The sequence below is a fragment of the Vicugna pacos genome, chromosome 25 (assembly GCF_048564905.1).
Source record: "Vicugna pacos chromosome 25, VicPac4, whole genome shotgun sequence".
NCBI classification, from domain to species: Eukaryota; Metazoa; Chordata; class Mammalia; order Artiodactyla; family Camelidae; genus Vicugna; species Vicugna pacos.
The window spans coordinates 26,503,272-26,528,930 of NC_133011.1; the positions used below are offsets into that span (position 1 = coordinate 26,503,272).

Here is a 25,659-nt window from a genome sequence, read left to right on the forward strand (position 1 = left end):
AAAGATGTTGGTGAGGATGCAGGGAAATTAGAACCCTTGTACCTTGCTGGAGGAATGTAAAATGATTACAGACAACTATGGAAAACAGTTTGATGGTTCCTAAAAAAGTACAACATAGAACTACCATAAGACTCAGCAATTCTATTCCTAGATATATATCCCAAACAAAGAACTGGAAACAGGGACTCACACTGTGAGTTGTATGCTGATGTTCACTGTAGTATTTTTCTAGCCAAAAGCCAGAAACAACCCAACCGTCCACCCATCAACAAATGAATAGATAAACAAAATGTGTTATACACACACACATACAGCAATATTATTCAGGCATGAATGAATAATATTCATTATACATTCTGAATGAATAATATTCATTATACATTCTGAATGAATTAATAAAATTCTGATACATGCTGAAACATGAATGAACTTTGAAAACATTATGCTACATGAAATAAACCAGACACAAAAGGACAAGGATTATATGATTCTGCTTATTTGAAATAGCAGTAATAGGCAAATTCATAGAAACAGAAAGTAGATTAAAAGTTACTGGGGATGGGGGAGGGAGACAATGGAGAATTATTGCTTAATGGTTTACAGAGTTCTGTTTGGGATGATGAAAAGTTTTGGAAATAGTGGTAATGGTTGCTCAACATTCCGACTATAATTAATGCCATTGAACTGTACACTTAAAAACAGATATAATGGCAAATTATGTTATTACATTTTACCACAATTTTTCAAAAAACTCAGTTAGTAAAATGGAAAAAAAATTCACTGAAAACTACTAATCACTGCTAACTTTTATTTTGTATTCAAGGACACAGTCAACCAGGAGAGGAGGGTTCTTTGCTCTGTCAAATAAATATATTTAAAAGCTAGCAAACATCAGAGTAGAAGTAAGTGCCAAGTCTATAAAAGAGATAGGAGGAAAATTACTAATAGTTATTTACAGCTATACAAAGTTAACATATTGTAAGAGAAACATAATATAAATACATTCAAAGGCTTCACTTCTAATACTTGACATTTCAATTTTTGAAAACACTAAAATTGTTGTCAAACAAAAGTCAGACCACATTAGCGATGGTTTTAAAAAAGGGAGCAATTTAATCATTATAATACAGAGTGCTTTAAGAAGTTTTTAAACGTGTAAAAGAAAGAACAGTTTAGTGCATTAAATTGTTACAGTCTTTACATTGCTTCTCTTAAAAAAAGTTAACAGTAGTATGAAAAAGCCACTCACAAAGCCAGCTGTCTGAGTGAAGAAATCAGCTAAATTGCAGCATTTTGGAATTACTAATAAAGCTATAGTTAAAAAATAAAAAGTTTATAAAAATGAAAGCAGCATGCATAGTCAAGGCTTTATCATAACATCTCCATTAGCCAACAAACATATAGGTAAAAAAACAAGAGCTTGATATTTATTATTCATTAAATTAGATAAAATAAACTGGCCAAGCCCACTACATCTGGTCATTCAGAAAAACATTTTAAAATCCAAAGCTAATGAAACTGAACATTTCTTCTATGAAATTTTGAAAATGGTCCTATAGTCACAAAGAAAGGGTCCTTCTCAACATGAATGAACAGCACCGGTCTTTACAAAGTGTATGAGTTAGTAGGAACTTTCAGTTTCTTGATATGGCAAGAGTTAACAGTTAACATCCCCACGATTCATAAGTGAAAAGCTAAGTTTCAACTCATTATGATCAGTTCAGAATTTTTTTCTCTATTCATTGAAATTGTTACACAAAGTAGAATTTCACTGGAAGATAATTCTTGAAAATTCTGATCTGACACCTGTACAAACATTTCTGATTTCCATATGACTGTAAGAAAAGACAAAGTATATATTTACTACATCATTCTTTTTCACATTTTTGGTGCAATATTTATTTCAGAGTTTCACCCTATACAAATTCTTACGCCATTTTCTTTTCCTTCTTCAGTACTGATTATGTTCAGTTTAATAAAATGCTAATTCAGTTTCTAGTGAAAAAAAGTAACAGTATTACAAGTCGTAATAGTGGTATCCATGAATGTGCTCAATGAAAGATCCAATCATTAAGCACCAACGATACCACAAAATCTTCCTGTTACAACATGAGTCAATGGGCTGTTTTTTCATTTACACTGAAATTAAATAAACCCATGCACAACTTTTAATCTTAGTGCAGGGCCTGACAAATGAGACATAGAAATAAATCAGATTTTTCTTTTTCCTGTTTCTAACAATTTTTACTCTGTAAAATGTTTGGTCACTCAAAGCTATAAGCTTAATCACATATCAAAGAATCCAGGCAATAAGGCCCATCTTACGAGATATACAGTATTAAGCTGAACAAAATATGAAGACAAGCTCTAGTGGTCATTAAACCCCCTCAGAAAGTCTAAGAATCAGAATGTCTCCATTATATCAGAATAAAAATGTACAGTATTAAAATTTGAATTTTTACAGGTTTTTTTTAATTAGTGTTCTATGTACATTGCAGGACTTCTGCCATCTGCAGTAGTTTAACTTTGGCACAACATTGAGTTCCATTTCTTTTGGGTACTGGGTCCTACTTTTTGAGATTGTGTATGTCCCAAAACGCTTTCAGTGTCATCAAAGACTGGGCCCATTCACAGTAAATCAGACATCTGGAGCTGAAGAACTGACTCTCCTCCAATGTTTTAGGCAGCTATAAAAAGAAAAAACATAATAAAAAACTAAAATTTTAAAGATAACCATATTTTAACATTTATCACTTTTAGAAACAAAACTGATACAAGTTAGCCATGAAAATACACCCTCTGTATTTGCCAATTAATCCTGAGGTCACCTGCCACATATGTTTTATAGAATGCACTAGATTTCGTGTGCAACTCCAATGTATATGTTCTGTATATACCAGATTTGCTTATAGACATTTTTCATCTACATGTAAAAATTTATCTAAAAAATTATTAGTAGGAAGTATATATTTCATTGTCAGTATTTGTAGTAAACAGATTATGAAATCTAAAGACTCCTGTATTTCTTCCTATTTATACACAGGGCTAGCTTTATGCAAAAGATATATATATGTATATGACTTTTTGCAATAACTATTTTGGAAAGGTTTTGGTTACTTTTTTTTTGTAAATTAAACTATGTTTAAATGAAGACGTAACTATTTTGAGGAAATTAATGGTGAATCCTTTTTATCAGACGAAAAATTATTTTGTTAAGCCAAAGATAATTTGCCAATTAATAGGTTTTATAACTTTAGACTTCTGCATATTTTAAAAGCAGGGCATGCCTGTACATGTACCACAAAAATATGTAACATATATGATACAATTTTTTTAAAACCATGGCTTTGTGTAAATTTTCTGACCATAATGTCCATTAGCGTATTAATATATAGCTTAAGAATTATCCACACAAACTTAAAGTAAAGTCAAACTAACCTGTGCAGAAAAGTTCACATTATTTTTAGAATAAGGTTGCAGCTCCCTCCAAAATCACTGCAGAGGTTGCTACAACAACAATAGCAATTCACTGCAGCAACAAATTTGTTGATTTAATCTTGGCCGAGCGCACATTCTTGTGTTTAGCAAAAAAAAAAAGCGCCTGTTAAAAATATTTTCTGCATGTGGGTCAGAAGAAAGCCTATTCTGAAGATTTCTGACATAATGAAATGGAGGGCTGCGTTTCAGGATGAAGTTGTACAAGACTGTTTAACTTCTTGTGACTCCCAAGGATACATTATGCTCTGTAACCTGGAGTGAGATTCAGTCTAAAATAGGTGCATTTTTAGTTTTACCTGTTTTTCTGGCTGAAAAAAACTGTTAATGACAAAAAAATCTGGAAAAAGACTGCTAAGCAATAAGAATAATGCCTGGAACATATTAAGCTCTCTATCAATAATTTGTTAAAACAAAAGAAAGAAAACGAGGGAGAAAGGTGTAGGGGGAAATTAAGGAAATTCTGAGCAGAATAAGAGAGCATAAAAGTAGAGGACTGGGTAGGGGTGAAGAAAAATATGGAAATAAGTAAATATGCTCATATGATGAAGGTCTAGGCCTCTTTTCCTCCCCTGTTGTTCGAGAACACTGTGGTGATTTCTGACAATAAGACGCTGTTGGACTAGTGACAGATATAAACATTTCATGACAACTGCACTGGTTTTTAAAAAGTGTAGTCTTATCTGGGAACACACCAAAACAGAGAGTAGAAAAGAAGAGAACTATGCTATTGAATTCCTAAAGTATTAAGAATTAAAGTTCTAACTCCAAATTGGTATCTGATTTACAACTACAGTAAAATTTTATTTAATCTAATTTATAAAAGAATTAAGATTTAAGGAACAAGCCAAACCTTTCAAATTTAAAGCATATTTTCTTGTACTTTTATGCCTACAGAGAGATATTTTTAACTTAATACTGTGTTTCTGCTGGTAGCAGGTTTGTTTTATATTAAATAATGAAAAGATATTTTAGGAAATTGAGTTAATTTAATATCAAATCTGTTATTTACCATTGATCTCTAAAACAGAAAATAATTTATATCACAGTTTTCAAAAACAGATGCCACCTAAGCAAACAAGAATTTACATATAACTTAAAAACAGACCTTTGGCTTTTATTTTACAATGCTGAATAATTTTAATATATAAAGCATTTTAAACTCTAGTTAAAAATCTAATAGCATGGGGGGGAATACAATGAATAAAAAAAGATACCCATTTTCATCTAGTATCCTAAAACTGAGCAACTCTCACTCTGGTGTTAAGTCTTTCCCCCTTCTTTTTAGTTTTTGTTTTTGAATAATTCTTTCCTTAAATAGGCAAAAAGATGAAGCTTTAGTGAAGGAGGGTTGCAAGAAATACATTTTACTTATCTTCAGCATTTGTAAATCCCCAACCCGCCCACCAGTCTTTTTTCTTAGAGAATGGGTAACTTTCCCTTAAAACAAAGTAAAAAGCATTTCACATAAAAAATAAATTAAGGTCCCATTAAACTCTACACAGTAAATATAATAATCATAAAAATCAGACTACACATGATAATCATATTTCTCTTGGCTACACTCATGGCACCTAGTCCTCTTATTAGGTATAAGAGAAACTATTTATTAGGAAGAAAACTGTCAAAAGTGAAGATGACAGATACAAGGTGACTGCTGTGAATGTATACAGTTGGTGAACATACACTCAGGTTAAAAACTTACATTTCAGTCATCTGATTTAGAAAGCTTCCGCTTCACATGTCGTGGGGGTTCCCAAGTGTCACTGTCATCTGTTTCTTCTTCATCCTCTTCTTGATCATCAATAACTTCATCTTCCTCCTCATTTTCCTCAAATAATTCTATACCTAACTCTGATCTTCTCTGTCGTTCGGCAAACCATTCTCTGACCTGCTCGTAGCCCATATGTGATTTGTTAACAAGTTCATCAAGGTCTTGCTCATTAAGAAATTTGTGCTTCAGGTAATAATCCTTAAGTATTGCAGTTCCAGTTTTGAATTTGATGAGTGACGGCCCCCTGTCCCAGTTGTTCATTCTCTTGCTTCCTCTGGGCCGCCCACGGGGTCTTCCTCGTCCCCTTCCTTTGGGTCTCCCTCTCCCCCTTTTCCTAAGGGAAGACAGACCATTCATACTACTCGAATTAGCGCTTTGATAGTAGTAGTACCATTTTAAGTTTCCATTTTTCCAAGCGTAACGGGTGTCCCCAAACCAGCTAACTATGTCTGTTCTAGCAAGCCCACTTTCTTCGGCCAACTTGTCGTACTCTTCTGGCGACGGCCACTGTGTTCGGACAAATGCACTTTTAAGCATGTGCAGCTGCTCAGGTGTTTTTTTACATATCTTGCCGGTACTCCCTAACTTGGGTGCACTAGACTCATCACCGGGAGAAGTTTCTCCGGCTTCTTCTTTGGAACTACCTGCATTACTTTCCTCTATTTCCACTTTCTCTTCCTTTAAAGCTTTTGATTTCTTTTTCTCTGTAAACCAAGCATCAATTTCCCTTCTGGTAAGTTTGGTTTGCGCTCTTAGCCTATTTAATTCTTCATCTGTAAGTACAGAGCTGTTGAGAAAACTTGCCTGAAGGGCACGAAGCTGCTCTGCAGTCTTCTCTTTAAACTTTTGGGGAGTGAAGTCAGGAAAAGGATTCCAGGATTGTTTATGCTGTGAAGTGACAACAGTTGGGGATTCCGTGGTTTCATCACTCGAGTCTATAATGATAGTGGCGGACGAATCGTTGTTGAGATGTAAGCACTGATTACTCTTTGAATTTCTCTGGTTGTACCTTGTGTCACTAAACCACTTTTTAATCTCTCCTTTTGTCAGGCCTGTGATTTTCATAAGTCTGATAATTTCGGAATCATGGGGAAACTGATTTTTCAGGTAGCTAACTTTTAATTCTGCCAGTTGCTCTTTAGTCTTTTTTGCCCGAATGCCGAATGAATCAGGGTTTGCCAATGTGGTTTCGTGTTTGACAAGCTGAGATGGAACTGCTGCTGTTGCTGGCTTGGTTTCTGCAACAGGCTGAGCAGCAGGTACCTGACTTTTCTGTACAGTTGTTTGATTTGGAACCCCTGCCACTGTCAAGGCTATAGGTGCTGTTACTGGCAAGGTATTTGTTCCAGCTACTTGTGTAAGGACCAGACCTGGCTGACCAACTATTTGGCATGTCTGTAAAATGGATGGTAAACCATTACTCCCTGTGGAAATGTGTGTAGGAATAACAGTTATGGTCTGAGGTACAGTGTGTACTGTTCCATTGAATTGTTTTCTTCGTGCCTCCTCTACTTCCTCGGGAGTCCAGCTAACACCATGTTTTAGACGTTGGGCTGAAAACCATATCTTGATCTGTTCCTCTGTATATTTTGCTTGAGCAGAAAGAACAGTAATTTCTGACATTGTTGGATAGGGGAATTTGTTGTAGGTGTTAAGCAAAAGGGGGTTGTTATCCAATGCAGCATTGTAGGTAGGAATGCTATTAACAGGGATTAAGACTTTGGAAATCAAACTGGAATTCTGCTGAGCTGATACAGCGGTTATCACCTGTGCTAACCCAGGAAGAACGGCTGCTGGGGTCACCACCGTGCTGGCAGTATTTGCATGTATTCCGTTTACAATGGAAGTACTTGTATTCGATTCAGAAGCTGAAGAACTTGGATTTTCCACAGTTTCTTCACGGTCTGGTTTGATTTCATTCTCTTTCTCTTCCGGAATGCCCTCAACTGAATTATGATGAACTGTAATTCGTTTGTTCTCCACTTTATTTTTCATCATTTTCATGATAGGAGTTTTACTGATAGGTATTCCTGAAGAAGAAACTTCTGTAGATTCGGCTTGCTCTGAATTCTCCTCTTTAACAAAACTACCATCAAAAGTCAGATCATTTATTGTTTGCTCAAAGATTGTCTGGTTATTACGTTTCACCATAGTCAACTTAAAATTCTCCTCTCCTGGGTGATATTTCAGATTATGCTCAGAAAGTGCATCATACCTTTTGGTGAGAAAATTGCATTCAACACAAACATAGGATGAATTTAGCACTACATTGGGATGTTCTGAATCCACATGAAAAGTAAACATATTTAGATCTGGAGTTTGGAAAGTACAATATTTACATTCATAGCCACCTTCAACTTTTTTATTCTGCTGATTGTCAGAATCCACAGATTCAAGAACTTCTTCATCACTTGAGATGCTCTCTGCTCTGGTGTTTTCTACAGGTGTAAGTACAGGAGGACCTTCATCCAAATCCGATATCAGCTCGAGGTCTGGATCCTGTTCACTGGCAAGGACCATGCAGGGTGTTGTGGATTTTCGCCTGCTTGCCATTCTGGTGTTACGGGGAGAATCTCAGTGGTGATTAAAAAGCATCGAGGCTTAAAACTGTTCAGTATTCTTCATTTGAAAACAATGGCTTTTGGTTCTTCAAGTCCATTTTTGTGCTCAACAAGTCTCATTAGCAGCTTTTTCATGGTGCAATCAAGTAAAGAGCTTATGGTTGGCAAATAAAATACTGTTGAACTGCTGAAATTTTTGAAGCACAACTCCAGTCACCTACATTAAGATAAATTAAAAAATATTTTTAAATGAGTGATTATGATCTTTTCAATGAATTACAGTTATATTTCACTTATGTGAACTTGTTGGAGAGTTCAGTTATAAAGATCTACAGTAAGACCAGAACCAGGAAAAAAGTCCTCTAAGGATCAAAACAGATGTCTCCAAGCCAACTCACTGAATCACGTACTGTACTCATGGGTCAGCCCGCAGGCTTGTTTATTTGGATTTTTCAGCCAGCCAGCTATATACTGAAAGGGAAGGGGCAGAAAGAGTCTGCCCTGGCAGGTACACTGTGATCAATGTGAATTGCTCACCTGTTAACAGGGGAGGAACTTTAAAACTATAAAAAGCAGTCACAGATACTCAAGACTATGACCATTAAATATATAAGAAGTTTAATCCATCAGTTAAACCCTCTTCTTCCTCTTGGTCTGTCTTATCATCCCAAAAGCATGCCCAAGTATGGCAAAAGCAGCAAAGGTGGAATATGAATGATCCAAGTTTCAAAAACATTATTCTTAAGCATTTTCCACAACGCTACCAGAATTTGTACAACATATCTAATCATATGCGTCTCCTGACTTAAAGCTTATGATGGGTCCCCAATGCTGAGAGAATAAAGTTCAAACTCCTTAAGCCATGTGTTCCCTTCACAATCTGGCCTGTGATGTTAATTTCCTACCATCTCTCTCCTGACTCCTGTTTCCTTATGTTTTAGGCACAGAGCAGAAATGATTGCTGTTCCAGGGATGCTCAATGTAAGCCCTTCTTTGTGCCAGGACACTTGTTTGCGCACTGGGTGTGATGGCTCTCTATAGATCTGTCCTATAGATCACCTCCTTCCTTAAGCTTGGCCAGACCTCCTCCCTAGTTTATTTTCTAGTCTAGCACTTACTGTATTGTAGCAGAGGAATGTTACATTTCTATCCCTCAACCCCCAATCTCATTCTTTTTATTCTTCTTTTTTAAAGTAAGAGCTTTACTGAGATACAACAAAGCTCTTGAAACTATGGATGAAGCCAAGTTCCTTTATATCTTCAATCTAAGCTCTCCCAGCTGAGCTATCTTGGCTGATTTCTCATTCATTTCTGTATCCCCTTTTGCATACAAGTAACCTGGCAGTAGGGACCCACTAAATGTTGATTAACCTAAACTAGAATGAATAGGAAATCAGTCCTATAAAACTCAAAATGCCCTGAGGGCATCACCATAGAGAATAGTAGCTGAAATTCACAAGAATGATGTTGAATCATCAAGAAAAAGTGAATTATTTCATACAAATACATTTTAATAATTTGGCACCCAAAGTAAAATTTTGATGCTGAATCAGTTAAAGTTGATGTGCTTCTGATTCTAAATCAAATGAAAATGAATAAAACAAGTGGTATCACTTACTCTCTACTACCAATTGAAACTCTTTTCATTTGCTAGCATAATCCTTGTCTTAGCTGAACCGAAAAGTTTATTTCAAAGATTATAAAGCAAAACCAGATCTCCATGACTCAGTAAAGGGAGGAACATTTTTAGGAAATAGAGCTGCCCGAAGAGAAAATGTCCTGCCTTTGAAGGTGGTTAAGATCCTCCTCACTGGGATTATTCAAATACATACTACATATCCATTTAATGGATCCAAGCAGCAGATGGATAGTTGGACTAAATGTCCCTTGTTCTCTAATTTCCCATATTATAAACTAAAGAGCATCAGCTTAGTAGTAATAGTAGTATCAACAGTCCAAATCCCTACTCTCAAAAGTGTCATTCTTTTCTTTCAATAAAAATCGTTTGATTTCTAAGGGAATATAAAGAAATCACTGAAATTTAAAATGATTTCTTAACTAAGTGTTATATACCAAGATAATGTCATGTTTCCTATTCAGTTCAATAGGGAACACACATAATAGCCTATAATGAAAAAGAATATAAAAAGGAACATATATATATGTATAACTGAACCACTATGCTTACACACCAGAAATTAACACAAAATTGAAAACCGACAATACTACAATTAACAAAATAGTGAACATCATTATTTTTGATCATTTTTTTTGTCATTAGAAACAGGGAATTCCTCAAATAGCTTTAAGTAAGTGGAAGGGTAACAAATGAGCAGCAACCACATTTTTGACAGTGAAAGAGAATTGTTGAAAGGCAGGGGAATAAGCTATTTTGTGACTGTTATTCTCATAGAATCTTAGATTATATTTAGTTGGGGTATATTAATAGCTAAAAGTCAAAGATAGAGGGGTTTTTCTTGAAACTATGTTTCCTTAAAATGGTGGTTTTCTGAAACTTTTAATCGTAAGCAGGAGAGCCCTTTCTTCAAACAACATTCTATGAGAAGCCCCGGCGCAAAACTGATTAAAGAACACAGCTATCTGGATGGAGGAGTACAGAAGCTAAACTATTTCCAGACCCCACCCCACAGATCCCACAACCCCTACTCCCACCTCTGATGGGTTCCGAGATGTTATCTGAAGCTTTTGCCTTAAAAACGTAAATACTTTCAAGACAATATATCATTTTCATCAAAAATCCTCAGCCTGCCACTGCTGAGCCATGTAATTTGAAAGCTAGAGTGAATTTAGTGTGTCCTTTCAGGTTGTTTCACTATAGAAGGCAGGCCTGAGGCACCATGGGCAGAGTATAGTAGGCAGCACTAATAAAAGGTACAGAAGAGAAATTTGAGGAGATAGGATCCCTTTATTACTCTGGTTCTCTAGCTCTTGGGTTAAACTTCTTACTTTTTATCTTATCTAGTATAAAAATAGGAATATGCTACCAAATTATTACTCTTATTTCTCTTTCTTATAGCTCAGTAGCTCAGAGTGGTCAGATATGAAATGACCAGAAATGGTCAGACTGACTGAAACAGATACAAACCAAATTTTAAAAGCTTAAATATTTTTTGCTAGAGTCATGAAAATTACAAAATATTCATATTACAGTCTAATGATGTATACACATGATTGTGCTTTTTTCCTTTGAAAAGCACTGGTCTTTGAAGCACTGGTCTTTGAAAGGAATTGAGATTTTAAAATTATAAATTACATTTATTTAAATTAAAAAATTTAAATTAAATTTATAATTTAAAAATTATAATTAACTTTAAATAAGCTATTTAAAAGAGAGGCTTTTAAAAAGAAAATAATTCAAAAGACTAAAAATCTGATTATCTTGGGTATCACAGACTGCCTCAACCTTGGGTTACTTCTATACCCAACTACATAGACCTGAGAAATATTCTTTCCTTTTCACTCCTAAAACTTTTTGCTCACATTTTGCTAACAAAACCAGAGTCAGTATATTATTTAACATATTTCCAGAGGGAGACTGAGAACTCCCAAAAGAGCTTCAAGATTTGGTCCAATGATTCAATTCTACGATTACGTATATAATCAAAAAGTAAACCAAAGCCACAAACAAAGACATCCTCATGGTCCTTATTATAAAGTCATAATTTGTGGGGGGGGAGGGGTAGCAGGGACCTCAGTACAATTGCCCCAATTTTTATGGAAGAAGAAACCCAGGCCCAGAGGAGTAAATTCACAGAAGCATCATGGTACAGGGTAGAGTCACAGCTTTTGGAGTCTCCTCTGCACTTAGTAATTAGGTGATTGAAAAAGTTACTCAATGTCAACCTCAGTTTTCTCACCTATAAAACCAAGATTCTTCAGTTCAACAAATTCATTGAACAACTATTTGCTGAATGTCAACCATGTGCCAGGCACTGTGTTGGGCAGTAGGATTACAGCAGTGACCAAGACAGATTGTCTTTGGTCTGCCAGGTGCTAGCAAGGAAAACAGGCTGTAAACAATTACTTAGAATAACTATGATCAGTGCAATGAAAGAGGAAGTATAGGGAACTATATAAGTACACTACAGGAGGCTTTGAGAAAAGAAGCAGAGAAGGCTGCCTTGGAGAAAGCAGGAAGAGTGGTATCTACCTCAGAGGCTGATCAAATGAAAATGCTTCACACACTCTGATACACAGTAGGTGCCTAATTAATGCTATTTTCCGGCTCCTGAAAAATTCTTTTGGGAATGAAGAAATGTCATTTATTTACTATTATTCTTTTTCTATCTCTCAAACAACTTAATCAGATAACAAAGCATACAAGTTGAATGAAAAAGCAGAAGGGATAAAAAATACAGAGTAAGAATTTCTAGGCTGTGGTTTCCATTCATCTCTTTTTATCATTGCAGTGCAATGGGCTGGTACAGGAATCGCTCTAAGCTGACAGGCATCTCATCCTCTTTTTGAAGGTCAGCTCAAACAGCTCAAAATCAATTTGGGGAACCTTGCACTATTTACCTGTAAAAGAGGATTAGAGTTCAGTTGCACAACTGAGTAGCTAGGTGGCTTTGCAGTTAAAACACAATTAAAGTGAAGTCTGCCAAGAAAAGAAAAAGTTATGCTCCAAATGCATCCAGCACTGTATTACGTTTGAAAAGAAAGAAATATGATAAAATAAATAACTGATCAAGTCAATTGTTATACTGCTATTAAAAATGAAACTCAAAAAATAATTATGAAATAAGTAAAACTATTCATTTGCTGTTAAATTTTTAAAAATCAGAACAAAATTTGCATATTGATTACAAAATAACTATGGGGAAATATGTATGCATGTGGACAAAACTAGATGAGAATATAAAAAAATAAAATTTTCATGCGTGAAATTGGGGGGAGTGAAATTTTTATGTATGGTATTTATAAGTTTTCTTTAATATTGTTATAACATTGCTTTATTATAAAATACAACAAATAATAGTTTCAAGGCCTTAAAGCTGCACGTAGACTAAACTCTTCTATGGCCATTTGTCTCAAGCTGGAAATAGTTTATATTTTTAAGACAAAAATACCCATGTGCTACATAAAACTTTTTTCAGGGGGAGCAGGAGTCCCTGAGTATATATAGTATTCAGGTGTATTCCAGACAGTTTTTGGAGCTGCCCCACAGTCTGAGAAGTTAGACCGGTTCTAAGAGCCCTCAAGAGCACCCATAATCTCCAGGGTGTAGATCTAGGCCAAACCAGTTTCCACGGTTCTATCCACACATTGGCTGTCCTGAGGGTAGAATGCTCCTTAATCAATTCATGATTCTTAACTGGTCAAAATAATTACATCAGAGTTTCTCTGCAGAAAAGCATTTAATGAAAGCAAAATTTATTTCATCACAGTATAAAAATTGGGGGCAGTTTTAATAGTTCTTCTTACATGGTCAGAAAGAATGTCTGTTTAGCTCTCCACTATAAACTCAGGGCTCAACACAGTGCCTATTAAGGCCACAAAATTATTTGCTGGGGAAAAATGCTTTAAAATGTATTTGTATTGTGTGTTATAACATACATTTTACTTCATTAAACACTCATTTATAGAGGAGCTATAAAGAACAACTGTGCTCACTTTATAGCACTTTCAATGATAAAATATTGATAAAATTACCTTAGTCATTAGAATATCAAAACATGCTAAATATAAAACATTCTATTTATTAAAATATGCAAAGGATATTCAACAAATATTTACCAACATCTATAGTTTTGTTGTAACAAATCAGTCCTATGTATGAATAGTGTATATCTGAGTTTGTAGACTACACAAAAATGAAACAAGAGTGATAAATTCAAAGAACTAGTCCTGCAGTGGAATTCAGGAGAAAAGGGCACAGTTCTTGTAAAGATAGCAAGTGCAAATTTGAACTTAGAATTATTTTTTTCTCTATAACAGAAAACTATATTTTAATGGTGTTCTATATTTTTAAAGAGATTTAAAAACAGGTTCTCAATGTAATACACTATAGAAAGTGGATTGTTTCAAATTCTATGCTTAGTAGTAAAAAAAAAAAGTGTAAAATATTTTATAATTAAGCAGGGCCATAGCTACACTGAATTCCCAAGCCTCTATTTTTTTGGCTGTCTTCTACTTCAAATTAAATGATTAACAGTTTATTGGCCTAGTTAGCCACAAAAGCATGTTATTTTGGTAAGATTTTATGTGAATAAAAACGAACTTTGTTTTTTAACACCAATTCTGGGTCAATAAGAACATTGAGAAGATAATGTAATTTTTAAGTATCATGTTAGTTTTGACCTAGTACCAACTAAACAAAACTGTTCTTAGCCAGCTAAAATATACAAACTGAGAAACTTTTGAAATCTGTATTCATACATATACTGAGAACTCTTAGGACTGTATTCTCCTTAGTTTCACTTCTCCCTCTGGGTCAGAGTTCTGTTTAGCCAGCTGAAAATACTTATTTTTACATGTTTGTATTCAAACTGAAAGTTACGAATCCACCAAAAATCACAGAATGCCTGAAATAACAGTAGGAATAAAGAATAATGGGGTCAAATGAAAACAAAGGTTATCTACCATTTTTTTTTAAAGGTGTCCAAGAGGATACTTTTCTTAATTACAAAAAATTTTTTTGGTCTTTACACACTTGAGGCATTTTTCAAAGCTAAAATATAAAAATATTTAGAAACAACAGTCAAGTTCTTTAAAAAAATTAAATGAGGAATTTTACAATGCAAATTTGTACCCACAACAAACATTTTTAAAAATTACTATAACCTAGAATCATTACCTAAGAGAGAAATCTCAAGAAAAGTGCCAAAATGTTCTCAAGATAATCAAAATTCAGGTATCAAGATGAATACAGACAGAAGTGAATATGATCAAAGTAAAAGCATCTAAGAAACTGTGACCAAAGATAATCTAATTTCAGAAGATCCCTTTGCTAATGCTAATTAAGGCCTAATGTTTAGAAACTCGGTCCTCTCTACCTGTTTTTTTCTACCTGAGAAAGCTGACCTTAACACTGATAAAGACTTAAAGGAGAAATCTAAGCTGGACAGATTTCTCCTGATGAGCTTTGACCCCAGATTTGAGGAGTGAAATGCCTTTTTGAAAGGTGTCCAGGACACCAACATCCTGGCGTCCCACCTTCTGCTGGCACGTAGGTAGATACGGTAACACGTTGAGAGTGACACGTAAACTGTAAGCTAGCCTGCTAATGAAATCGCCTATCTTTATTATTAAAGGTTGTGAATATGACCCAAAAGTAATTTTCTGCTGGAAACATTTTTCCTCTACTTTTCTCAAGGAAGTGTGTTAAGTCTTTCACAGTCTAGCACAAGAATGCTAGTCTTGATTCCAAGTGAGATTATCATTGAAAGATTGAAAATCATTCATCTGTCCATTATCTTCCCCATTTATAAAATAAAGTTCCCATTGTATAGCCCAGGGAACTATATTCAATGCCTTCTAATAGCCTATAATGAAAAAGAAATTAACATAACATTATAAACCGACAATACTTCAATAAAAAAATAAATAAAGTAACTGTTATCTATTTCACACAGGATATAATCATTCAATTTTTAAAAATACTTTGAAGGATAACAGTATTTAGTATTGATAATGTCAACTTGTAAGAATATTATCAGTTTTTAAAAAATGATAGTGAACCACCATATAATGGTAATGGAATCTTTCCTAGTACTTTCTAGAATCATCTACAATAACGATTGGACTAAAAGACAAATAGTTCAAACAGTATAGTAAGTAATCTAATGCTTCTTACAAAAGCCAATTACATCAGGTAAGTAAAATATAAAAGTCATTATGCACAAACATATTCAAATATTTAAATATTGGTATGCTTAACTTATATCAAAATATTAAATTATTAATATCTTATATTTTATAACTGTAATTATTAGAGGACTGTATATTGAAAATATATTTTCAGGAGTTGTTCTTGTAAGTCTTGAAGCTTATTTCTGGATATAAGTGAAAGTACAGTAAAATTTCTAGATCAGTTTCCGCACACAAAAGTTCTCTACCCTCATGACCTTCATTTGCCTTGTCTACCACTGCTACAGTGCCTGATATACAGTGGATTTCAGCAAATGTTATTGAAAAATCAATTCTAAATATACCACGTAGATTTCTTATGAAGTGTGATGCTGTTTCCTTTGAAATTAAAGCAGCCAATACTCCTATGTTTTTTAAGTTTGAAAGTACATTTCTTAAAAAAGAGAAACACGTACTTGCCACAGCTTCCTCAGCATTCTGTTCTTTGACACGGAAGGGTGTCCCTTCAAATTAGGTGTTTAGCTCAGGCCATCATTACCAAGAGGTCCAATGTACCTATCTGCCATCTCCTACAAAAAAAGTAATATCGCTTTATCACTCTGGATATAATTCAGTCTTATTAGGAAATTTTATGTTTATGCCTTGGCTTTTTAAAAATAAATGTAATTAAAACATTAATTTCCTCATAGAAATTTTAAAAGAATCATCTAAATGCCAAACTCAATATTAGTAAGAAGTGCAAAATTGAAAACTACACTTACTATATATATATTTTATAAAATAACCAAGTCACTATTATACTATTTTTAATAAAAATTTTCAAAATGTAAATATATGCAGGCTATAATATGAAAGCTGAGATGAAGACATTGGGAATTGTAAAAAATTAGTATACAAAAGCTATGAAAGACAACTTATTAAACTAAGAGTTGGGAGGAAGTGTATGTTCATTTATTTGTCTATTAATTTTTATTTTTTGTCAATAGAGGTACTGGGAATTGAACCCAGGACCTCAAGCATGCTCAGCATGTACTCTACCGCTGAGCTATTACCCTCCCCTCCAGGAGGTATATGTTTATTTGCTTATGTATAAACCTACTGATATTTGTATCCTAATTTACTATGTATTAATTGGAATAGAGTAAATCATTAATGCTGGGGACAAGCCAATACTACTTAAATAGTTATACTCTACCCCTAAACATATGGTCTATCTAATGGAATGATTGATGCTTATTTCATTTATGCAAGAAAGCTACTATCAAATGGTTTTCCAATCAGTGCATTGTTAAGCATTAGATTGTACAATCAAGCAAAATTGAAAATCATTCTCTTGAGACTCAGATTTGTGTCTAAAAATGTGGAATATTACTCATAGTAGTTAAATCAATCAGGAAATTTTAATAAAAACTATAATTATTTCTCTTATTAAATAACAGCAATGCTTTGGAAGGGTTGAAGCATTTTTGTTATTATTCTTTAAGCACTGAAACTCTGTAAACCACGGTGAATGAATAAAGAAAGATGATTTCCCTCAATACCTTACCCTTTGATTCCTGCTATTATTACATACAAGTTTGTGTAGAACCCTCTAAAATCAAGAAATAATGTAAATACACCAGTCTTCTAGTAAAATACTTCTAGGGTAAGTTAAATCTTAGGCTGAAAGCTTTATTGCACTATTTTCATGAAAAACAAAAGAGCATTTTCTTAGTGGGCCCAGTGGAGCACCCTGTTCTCTCTGCAGCCTGGGATGCTACAATTTCATTTCCTGGTAGCTCCTTGTTCGGACACTCCTTAGCCATCCATCTACAGGATGTGGACTAGAAGAGAAGATAGGAAACAGCTGCCAGAGTGAGGAGGTTTTTTCCAAAATGAATTATTAATACTATAGGAAATTGGTAACCTACTTGAATCCATTCTTAAATCACACAGTAATTGCAAGATGTTTTACGGAACGAGAGACTCTTGAGAAGAGCTGCCAGGACGTACAAAGTCACAAGGCAACTAGAGGAGCAACAGATGAGCTCTAGTATTTCTGGATGGGAAGCATACGTGCCTGATGGTATTTTAGCTCCTGACACTAGGATTACTTAGAACACTTGTAATTCAAAGTATCTATCTAAAATATAGGACTAGAGTGAACTTCAAAAATTAAAGAAGTCATCTGAAACATATACATTACATAATAAAACAGATGAGTTATTTTGGCAGTAGAGGATGGATTGTAAAAAAAGCTGAAGAATTTGGGCTTTGGAACCAGAGTGCGTGGATTCAAATCCCAGCTCTATTACTCACTAGCTGTGAGATCCTGGACAAGCCACTTAGCCTGTCTGTGCCAGGACCCCCTCATCCATAAAATGGGGCTAATGAAAGTACCTACTTAGTAGGGTTGCTGTGAGTATTGAAAGAAATAACACATGTAAAATACTTAGAATATTGCCTGGCACATGGTAAGTCCACAATTAGATTTTTCTGACCCTTATTTAAGGTATTAACTTGAAGTTATACAACAAACATAGTCTTTAAAATTTGCTAAATGTTGAGAACTAGCTTGGTGTTGTGGGTCAGTTATACTTCAAAAAACAAACAAATAAACTCAGAAAAAGAGATCAGATTGTGGTTACTGAGGCAGGGTAGACAGCCAGGGGGAGGAGGAATTGGATGAAGGTAATTAAAAGGTACAAACTTGCAGTTTTAAGATAAATAAGGTCTGGGGATGTAATGTACAACATGATAAATATAATTAACACTGCTCTCTGTTATATATGAAATTTGTTAAGAGACTAAGTCCTAAGAGTTCTCAGCACACACACACATAAAATTTGCTAAGTGTTGAAGCATTATAAAATATTTTAAAAGTCTGTAAAACAATCAATTTTATTTTCCATTTCATAGCTTTGAGCATCTTAAGCAATGCTAGAACAAGCTGGCTTTAACAGGTAGACATTAATCAATCATAATTTATACCACCCACCCCAACCATACACATATTTTCTCTGATCTTAGCTTCAAGATGAATCATTAACATATGACACATTTCAATAGGTGTTTCATAGAACTAACAAACTTCTGATATAAATAATCTTACTATGGTAATGAAGAGAAATTGTTCTCTTTTCACCATTCCCCAACTCCCAAGTACAGTCTAAGCCCAGTCAAATTTTAACAAACTTTTTTACGATACTGGAAGGTAAAAGGGGATAAACTTAGTAAAGAAAAAGAACATAATTATGAGTGAAGTGCTTAGAAATATCAGAATTGTCCTATCTCCATTCACTCCTCACAACAACCAAAAAAAGCAAAAGGCCTTTAGGAAGAGGAAAAACAGAGCCAGAAATCTTAAGGGAAATAGGAAATCACTAAAATTTAATGACAAAGTTGTCATTTTATTTTAAGTGATAAATATGTATATGATATATCTACCACTTTAACGTTTTAATTTTTAAAATAAGCTTGATATTATTTTTTAAAAACCTAAATCTTAAAAACTGAAAAAAAATTCTGCATAAAAATGATTTGTTCAATTTGACTCCCTTGAATAAATGTAATTCTTTTTTTAAAATAATTTAGGATTTATTTAGTCTTTTTTTTTTTTTTTTTACTTTTATTTGCATTTATTTTTTGCTGAATTTATTCCCGGGCCATAAGTTTTTGTTTCTTCAGTTTCTTCTGGGATATCTTTTTCTTCTGTGCAACCTCCTCTTCTGGTTTAGGAACAATCCGCTCTTTTTCAGTAAGGATCATCTCAATGTGGCAGGGAGAGCTCATGTAAGGGTTGATCCGACCATGAGCTCTGTTAAGTCCTGCGCCGCATCTTGGGAGCTTTGTTCACCTGGATGTGCTCAATGACCAGTGAATCTACATCTAAGCCCTTAAGTTCTGCATTACTTTCTGCATTTTTGAGCATGTGCAGTAAAAACTCAGCACTCTTTTTGGGCCATCGACCCTGTGTCCAGCCCCACTGTTTTGCCTGGGCACACCTACCAACTCCACCATTGTAACGACGGAACGGCACACATTGCTTCTGTAAAGTGACGTCCTTCAAATACTTGGTGGCTTTTCGGATATGCATACCCTTAATGGCCTGGGCAGTTTCACGAGTGTTCTTAAAGTGAACACGAAGATTTGAACCTCTTGATTTGCATGATTTTGTGGGGTTTTCTGGGTCAAGTGAATAGCGAACCATTTTTAGAGGTCACCTCAGGCCGCCTACCGGAAAAGTCGTCTTTTTTTTTCTTAATGGAGATACTGGTGATTGAACCCAGGACCCTGTGCACGCTAGGCATGCGCTCTACCACTGAGCTACTCCCCGACCTAAATGTAATTTTTAAACTGTCATATATATTTCTTTTTCAAAGTACATCATATCTGTTTAGACTAAAAGTATGTAAGACCATCTTTATACCTTGTAAATACATTATGGGATATTGATCATATAAATCTTTATACCTTGTAAATACATTATGGGATATTGATCATAAAAATACAAAGGTTGAGTATTCTTTAAGTCCCAAACCTGGCAATCACATAAAAACTTACATAAACATTTACTTAAAAAATTAACTATATAAAATACAGATCTCCAAAATATAAACTCAAATGTAATCTAAATCAGCAGCTTCAGTCATGCAAATCTGGTTACTCATGACTACAAATACATCAAAGCAATAAGGATACAATAATATTATGAAAACATTGGCTATTATTCAAAGGCTAGTATCATAGTTTTTTTTCCCTTCAAAGAAATGTAATTTAAATTACTTTTGAAATTACACAGGGTGTTTAAAAGAATTTTAAATTAGAAAGAATTTAGATGTAAAAGTGAATGTACTATACTGGCTATTACCACAAAAAGTGCAACAGATGTTTCTGGACACCTCCCTGAATTGATTGAATGTGATATTAAATTAAAAACCAGCTTAGGCACTGAACTTTCAACACTGTTAATATTCAAATAAATAGAGTCTTTTGAGACCAAATCCACAATGTGGCAACGTACATAAAAGATTATTTCCTCAACTACACTTGTAATCATTTTAATAATTTTAAGAATACTTCCATGTAAGTAGAAAGCCACAATTTAAAGCAAATTAAGTCCCAAATATCACATTTTTATGCCCATTTAACATTACAAGAAAGGGAATGTATAGTACATAACATCACCTTTCAGTCTCAATGTGAAATATAAGAAAAGGGAGAAAATCTCCAAAGTGAGCCACCTCATCTATGCTATCAAGTTCATTAATAAAATAATTGTAAAACTTTATTCACATTTATTGAAGAAAAGAACTCTTATAATACAAATATCATTAAAGATGAAGTAATTGCTACATCATTCATAAACTGTCCTCCAATCTAGTGAAATAATCAGTTCACTATAAAGACATCTACTAATGAGCGTTCACTGGCACAGGCACATTTATGTTTTCAGCCTTAGTGTATTTTCAAACCATCTGGCATCAATGCCATTCTGGTTCACTCAGCCTAATCTGTTCAGAACTGAATATAAAACTAGATCTACGTGCACTTTGGGAAACCAAAGAACAGCACATATGAATAATAATGTTCCAAACGTGCAGCTGTAAACTAGTTTATACTTGAAATGTGTTTTTTTTTTAAAGCATTTCTATTGAAGACATTAAAGTGCTTTTAAAAAAAGAATAGAACGGTTCAAGAAATCTGTATGAATCATAGCTGTCATCAGGTACCAAAGTGTTATTTTAATTATTTTTTTCTCATTTTAATCCTGATCACTAAATAAAGCATTTGAAGAGATTCTACAAAAACAGTCATTGATAAATGAAATGCTATCATTTCTATATTGAAAGGACCTGAGGTTTTACATTTTATTTAGCACAATATTAGTCTGCTTAGCCCCAAAATGCTTAGAGCAAAGAGGGAAAAATTCAGAGGAGAAAATATTCATAAAAGCCCTTTTCTATTTTACATCCTGTTACAGCATTATTGTTTTTGGCAGCACTCATATTTCTTTTGCTTAAAATCAAGAGTCAGAATTGTTACTTAAGAAATTTTTTAAAAAATCTATGGATAGACTAGGGCCAATATCCCTGTTAGAACCAAATCCCGTTCATCCTCACTACTGGCATAAAAACAAAGGACTTTTTCAGGATAATTTTTCAGAAGGATAATTCCCGTAGCACCATATAACACAAGTTAAAGCTTTCAGACAAAGACTGAGAAACAACGACCAATACCAACAAATCTTAAGGTGCACTCATGTAGGTTATGTACACACATACACTCCAACTCAGCAGATATTCGCTATTCCTGGGGTAAAGCTGCTTCTCCTCCCTGTGAACCACTCTATTTCCCAATCCGGTGATTTTCCCTTTTCTGCTAGCCTTTTACTCTCTCCAAATGAGTTGCTTCTTCCTTTCAAGTTACATGGAATCCCAACCTAATCACATTACAAAATCTCCGTCAGTTAGCTTTCCTGACATCCCGCCCCCGCAAAGATTATCCTCTTCTCATGTTTTTCTTCAGAGCTGGGGTGAGAGGACAGAAAAGTACAGTGGAATTCCCACTCTGCCCAATCTCATCCTCCTCTGTCCATCTGCTTTCCCACTTCCTAATTTTCCTACCCCGAGTCTCTTATTGAAGCCTTCAGTAACCTAAGGCTAGCAAACGGAACCTTTTTCTTCTCCAGAGTTTGGCTTTTTCCTTCTCTGTTACTGGAGGGTGGGGGAGAGGGACCATACTGAAACAAAGAATTTCAAGTCCTTTTACCTAGAACTTTGGTGTAAATACACAGGGAAAGGGCATCCTTCAGGGCTCTCTTTCCTGCCATGAGACCCCCTTCCTCTCACAGCTCCTTCCTAATCCTTCATTCCACGAGAAGATCAGGAGATTGTTCCCTTTAGGCCCTAAGGTTTGGAGCAGTCCCTGGTCAACCTCCCTGTCTCCCTCCTGAAAGGGATGGATCACATTTCCGTTCTCTCTGATCAACTTCTACCTAAGTCCCAGGGCTTCCCCAAAACATAATACAGTTCTTAAGGACTCAACTCTTGAGTCTTGCCGGGAAAGAAGTGCCCAGCCTTTCCCCGAAGGGTTTCCCAGGGTTCCAACCCCAATGCCAGGGCCCTCAGCTCCGGCAAGAGAACCTCTCCTGACTCTCAGGGAGACCGAGTCCCCACGAGGCCACACGCCCCCGCAGGGCAGGGCTCCCGACCTCTCCTAGGACCCTCGACAGTGCTGGGGTGCTCCACCCCTGTAGCGTCCGCCACCTCCTTCCAAAGAGACCCGGTCCTCGCTCCCCTCAACAACCCCAAGTTGCTCAGTCCTCTCGTAGGCAGGGGGTGCTGAGATTTCCCCTGACAGAGCCCACCTCCCGTTTCCTTCCACGGTCGCAGAGACACCTAGAGCGTAAAGGAGGCACAGGGGCTGTCCCCTGGCGGCGATCCCAGCTCAGGCAGGCCCGGTCCCTCCCCTTTGGACGCCCCGCGCCGGTCCGCCAGACCACCAGCCGCGACCAGCGAGCTCAGCCCCCTGGGGTCTCTGCCCCGGGGCCTCCCGCCCTCCTCCATGCGGCCCGCGCGCCACTCGCCTTCCCGGCCGGCTGTGCCGGCCGCGGGCTCTGCGCTGCCGGTTCCCACCCGCAGCTCCGAACGCCCCGGGCCGCTCGTCACGGAGCCCGCTCGCGCCGCTACCTGCAGGGGCCGCCGCGCCTCTCAGCGCCCCGCCGCCGCCATCTTGCATTTCAAACCGGCTGCACTTTTCAGGGAGTCAACTCTGACCTGTGAACCCTACACCCGGAACCGCTCGGCGAACCGGCTCACCGCTTCTGCAGCTCCGCGGACCCGACGGAGCGTGGAGAGTCAGGGGTGGGGGTGCGAGGCGAGGCGCGCGCCCCGGCGGCCGACCGGGGGCGGGGGGGGAGGGGAAGAGCCGGCCGAGGCGGGGCCCTCCCGTCCGCGCGCCCTCCGCGCGCCCCCACCCCGTTCCGCGCCCAGCTCTGCACTCCCGGACCCTGCTGCTCCTCTGGGGTTCGACCCGGGCTTCTACCCGCCGGATTGGCGCAAGACTCGAGGTAGGGAGCCGCCCCGCCCCTCTGTCAACAGAAGTCCCGCCCCATCTCCCTAAGCCCCGCCCTCTGTCAATAGAAGCCCCGCCTTCCCCAGGTCTCGGAGTGGCCCCGCCCCTTGCCGACGATAGCTCCGCCTGCTATCGGCAGAAGCCTGGTCTTCACTCGTGTCAATCCAGAAAGTAGTCCCGCCTTCTGTCAGCTGTGGTCACGCCCTCTGGGCGCTCCGTTTTCCTAAGGTCCCCGCCGGATCGTGAGAAACGCCCCTTGTCATCATAAGCCCCATTTGGTGAGAGTACTATCCAAGCCCCGCCCCTTTTGTCGGTATCCCGCCCACTGTCAATAGAAGCCCCGCCTTCCTGAGACCCTTCTCGATTCTAGCCCGAAATCCCACCTCCTGTCAACTGCTGTCCCTCCACTCGCTGACACCAAAAGTTCAGAACCGCCATGCGAGACGGAGCCACTCTCCGCTCCCTGAAAGCCCCCTTTTCCCCTTCACGAGTCACTCTTCTGGAGACCTTTCTTTTCGAGCTGTGTTCGTCAAATCCGGACAGCTTCAAAGTGAACCGGCTTCGCAGCGGCGGCCAGCTAAGGACCTAGACTTTGGGGAAAACCGGACGGTGTCACCGCCCCTCCCCACCTCTCTCCTTCCCTTCCTCCCCTTCCCCCGCCCCATTTATAAAATGGAGAAAAATACAAATCAAAGCGAAGAGAAACGGCTCATCCTGTAAGCTGCTCTGCACGAATTCGCGGGCCAGGACGTGTGGGACCTCTCTGGTGCCTTGATGTTCATTCCCCACCCTCAGTCGGATACTCTGTGCAGTTGCTTAAAGTGAAAGCCTAGTTGAACGTGTACACCAGCTTCTTTTTGGGGGGTATATGTCATCTTAGAAACCTAGAACTTGTGGAAGCAGAAGCAAGCAAAGCTTTATGATCTTGTAAACGTAGGTACTCAGTCCTGCCATACTCAACACCCTGAATATACAAAAAAAAGTAACACCAGTTTACTTTCCTGGAATTACATTCATTGATAATGTAAACTATGTACAAGAAACCACTGTAATGTTCTAATAATATAAAGATGAAACAAGCAAAAGTAATTTGTTCTAAATACTTTACAAATATCAATAAAAATAATCAAAAGTTTTTCATTATAGAAAAACTGGCACTAAAATGAGAACTACTGAACAAAAACTGCCCCCACAAAATTTCAATATGCCCCCTAGGGGGCAGTACTGTGCCCACTGAGAACTGCTTAGGATTTATCGCTAAGGAAAGGAAATACTTCAGAAACAGAAATTCATTCTTTTGTTCATGCACTTAACAGCTAGGTTTTTGAGCACTAGTATATGCCAGGCACTGTGGGAGATGCAAAGCTGAGTCAGGCAGTATTTCTGTCTTCAAGGAGATTACAGTCTAGTAACCAAGCAAAAGCATGAGCATAAAGACATCAGGCAAGAGGAGGTGTTAGATCAAGGAGAGGTACATACAGAGACCCCTCTAAGGGACTGATGAATATGAACCTAACTTCTCTCTCTCTCTCTTCCTTTCTCCCTCCCTCCCTTCCTTTTTTCCTTCCTTTTTTCCCTCCCACTCATCCTCCTCTTTCTCCTCCCCTTCTTTAGCATCAGTTTATAGTCACCTCCTTTTCTCTATAAGCTGTCTGCCCAATGCCAGCAGCCCAAAGTTCCCCCAATTTAGGGCCAGGCCCAGAGGGCAATTCTGTCCAGGAAAACAATTTTAATAGCAGTGCTGAGAACAGTGTCCTTACCTGAATAGCTGCCAATTATTTAGTATCCTTGTACAAAGCAAGACTGTTATCACCACTCAAATTAAAAAAAAAACTGGTTGCAGACCTAAGCAATATGAATATATGTTTAGCATAGCAGATTGTGCCAGCCCACATAAATCTGTTTGGAGATCATACTTACAAAGTAACTTGTTTTTATTAAAAT

The 25,659-nt window shown here is 37.0% G+C and overlaps 1 protein-coding gene, 1 long non-coding RNA gene and 1 pseudogene across 4 annotated transcripts; 1 reads left to right on the forward strand and 2 right to left on the reverse strand.

Annotated features, from left to right (window-relative positions):
• Positions 1 to 794: 794 nt before the first annotated feature.
• On the reverse strand, positions 795 to 23,460 carry ZHX1 (zinc fingers and homeoboxes 1). Of its 3 annotated transcripts, none has more exons than XM_072949670.1 (4): positions 23,331 to 23,445; positions 16,116 to 16,229; positions 5,201 to 8,047; positions 795 to 2,687 (listed from the first exon to the last, which is right to left on the reverse strand). In XM_072949670.1, the coding sequence occupies exon 3, from the start codon at positions 7,820 to 7,822 to the stop codon at positions 5,204 to 5,206; it is 2,619 nt and encodes an 872-aa protein (XP_072805771.1). In that variant the 5' UTR covers positions 7,823 to 8,047; positions 16,116 to 16,229; positions 23,331 to 23,445; the 3' UTR covers positions 795 to 2,687; positions 5,201 to 5,203. The 3 variants fall into 3 exon arrangements, with proteins under 3 accessions (XP_072805771.1, XP_072805772.1, XP_072805773.1); XM_072949671.1 differs by having other exon boundaries at positions 23,228 to 23,365; XM_072949672.1 differs by lacking the exon at positions 16,116 to 16,229 and having other exon boundaries at positions 23,331 to 23,460.
• Positions 19,266 to 19,889, reverse strand: LOC102541901 (large ribosomal subunit protein uL22 pseudogene; annotated as a pseudogene).
• Positions 23,461 to 23,573: 113 nt separating the features above from the next.
• On the forward strand, positions 23,574 to 24,850 carry LOC140689298 (uncharacterized). The gene is made up of 2 exons (XR_012064199.1): positions 23,574 to 23,710; positions 23,802 to 24,850. It is a non-coding gene; the product is annotated as an uncharacterized lncRNA (long non-coding RNA).
• The last annotated feature ends 809 nt before the right edge of the window (positions 24,851 to 25,659 follow it).

Coding starts and splice junctions, on each gene's coding strand:
- ZHX1 (XM_072949672.1), bottom strand. CDS start 7,822: ATGGCAAGCAGGCGAAAATCCACAACACCCTGCATGGTCCTTGCCAGT.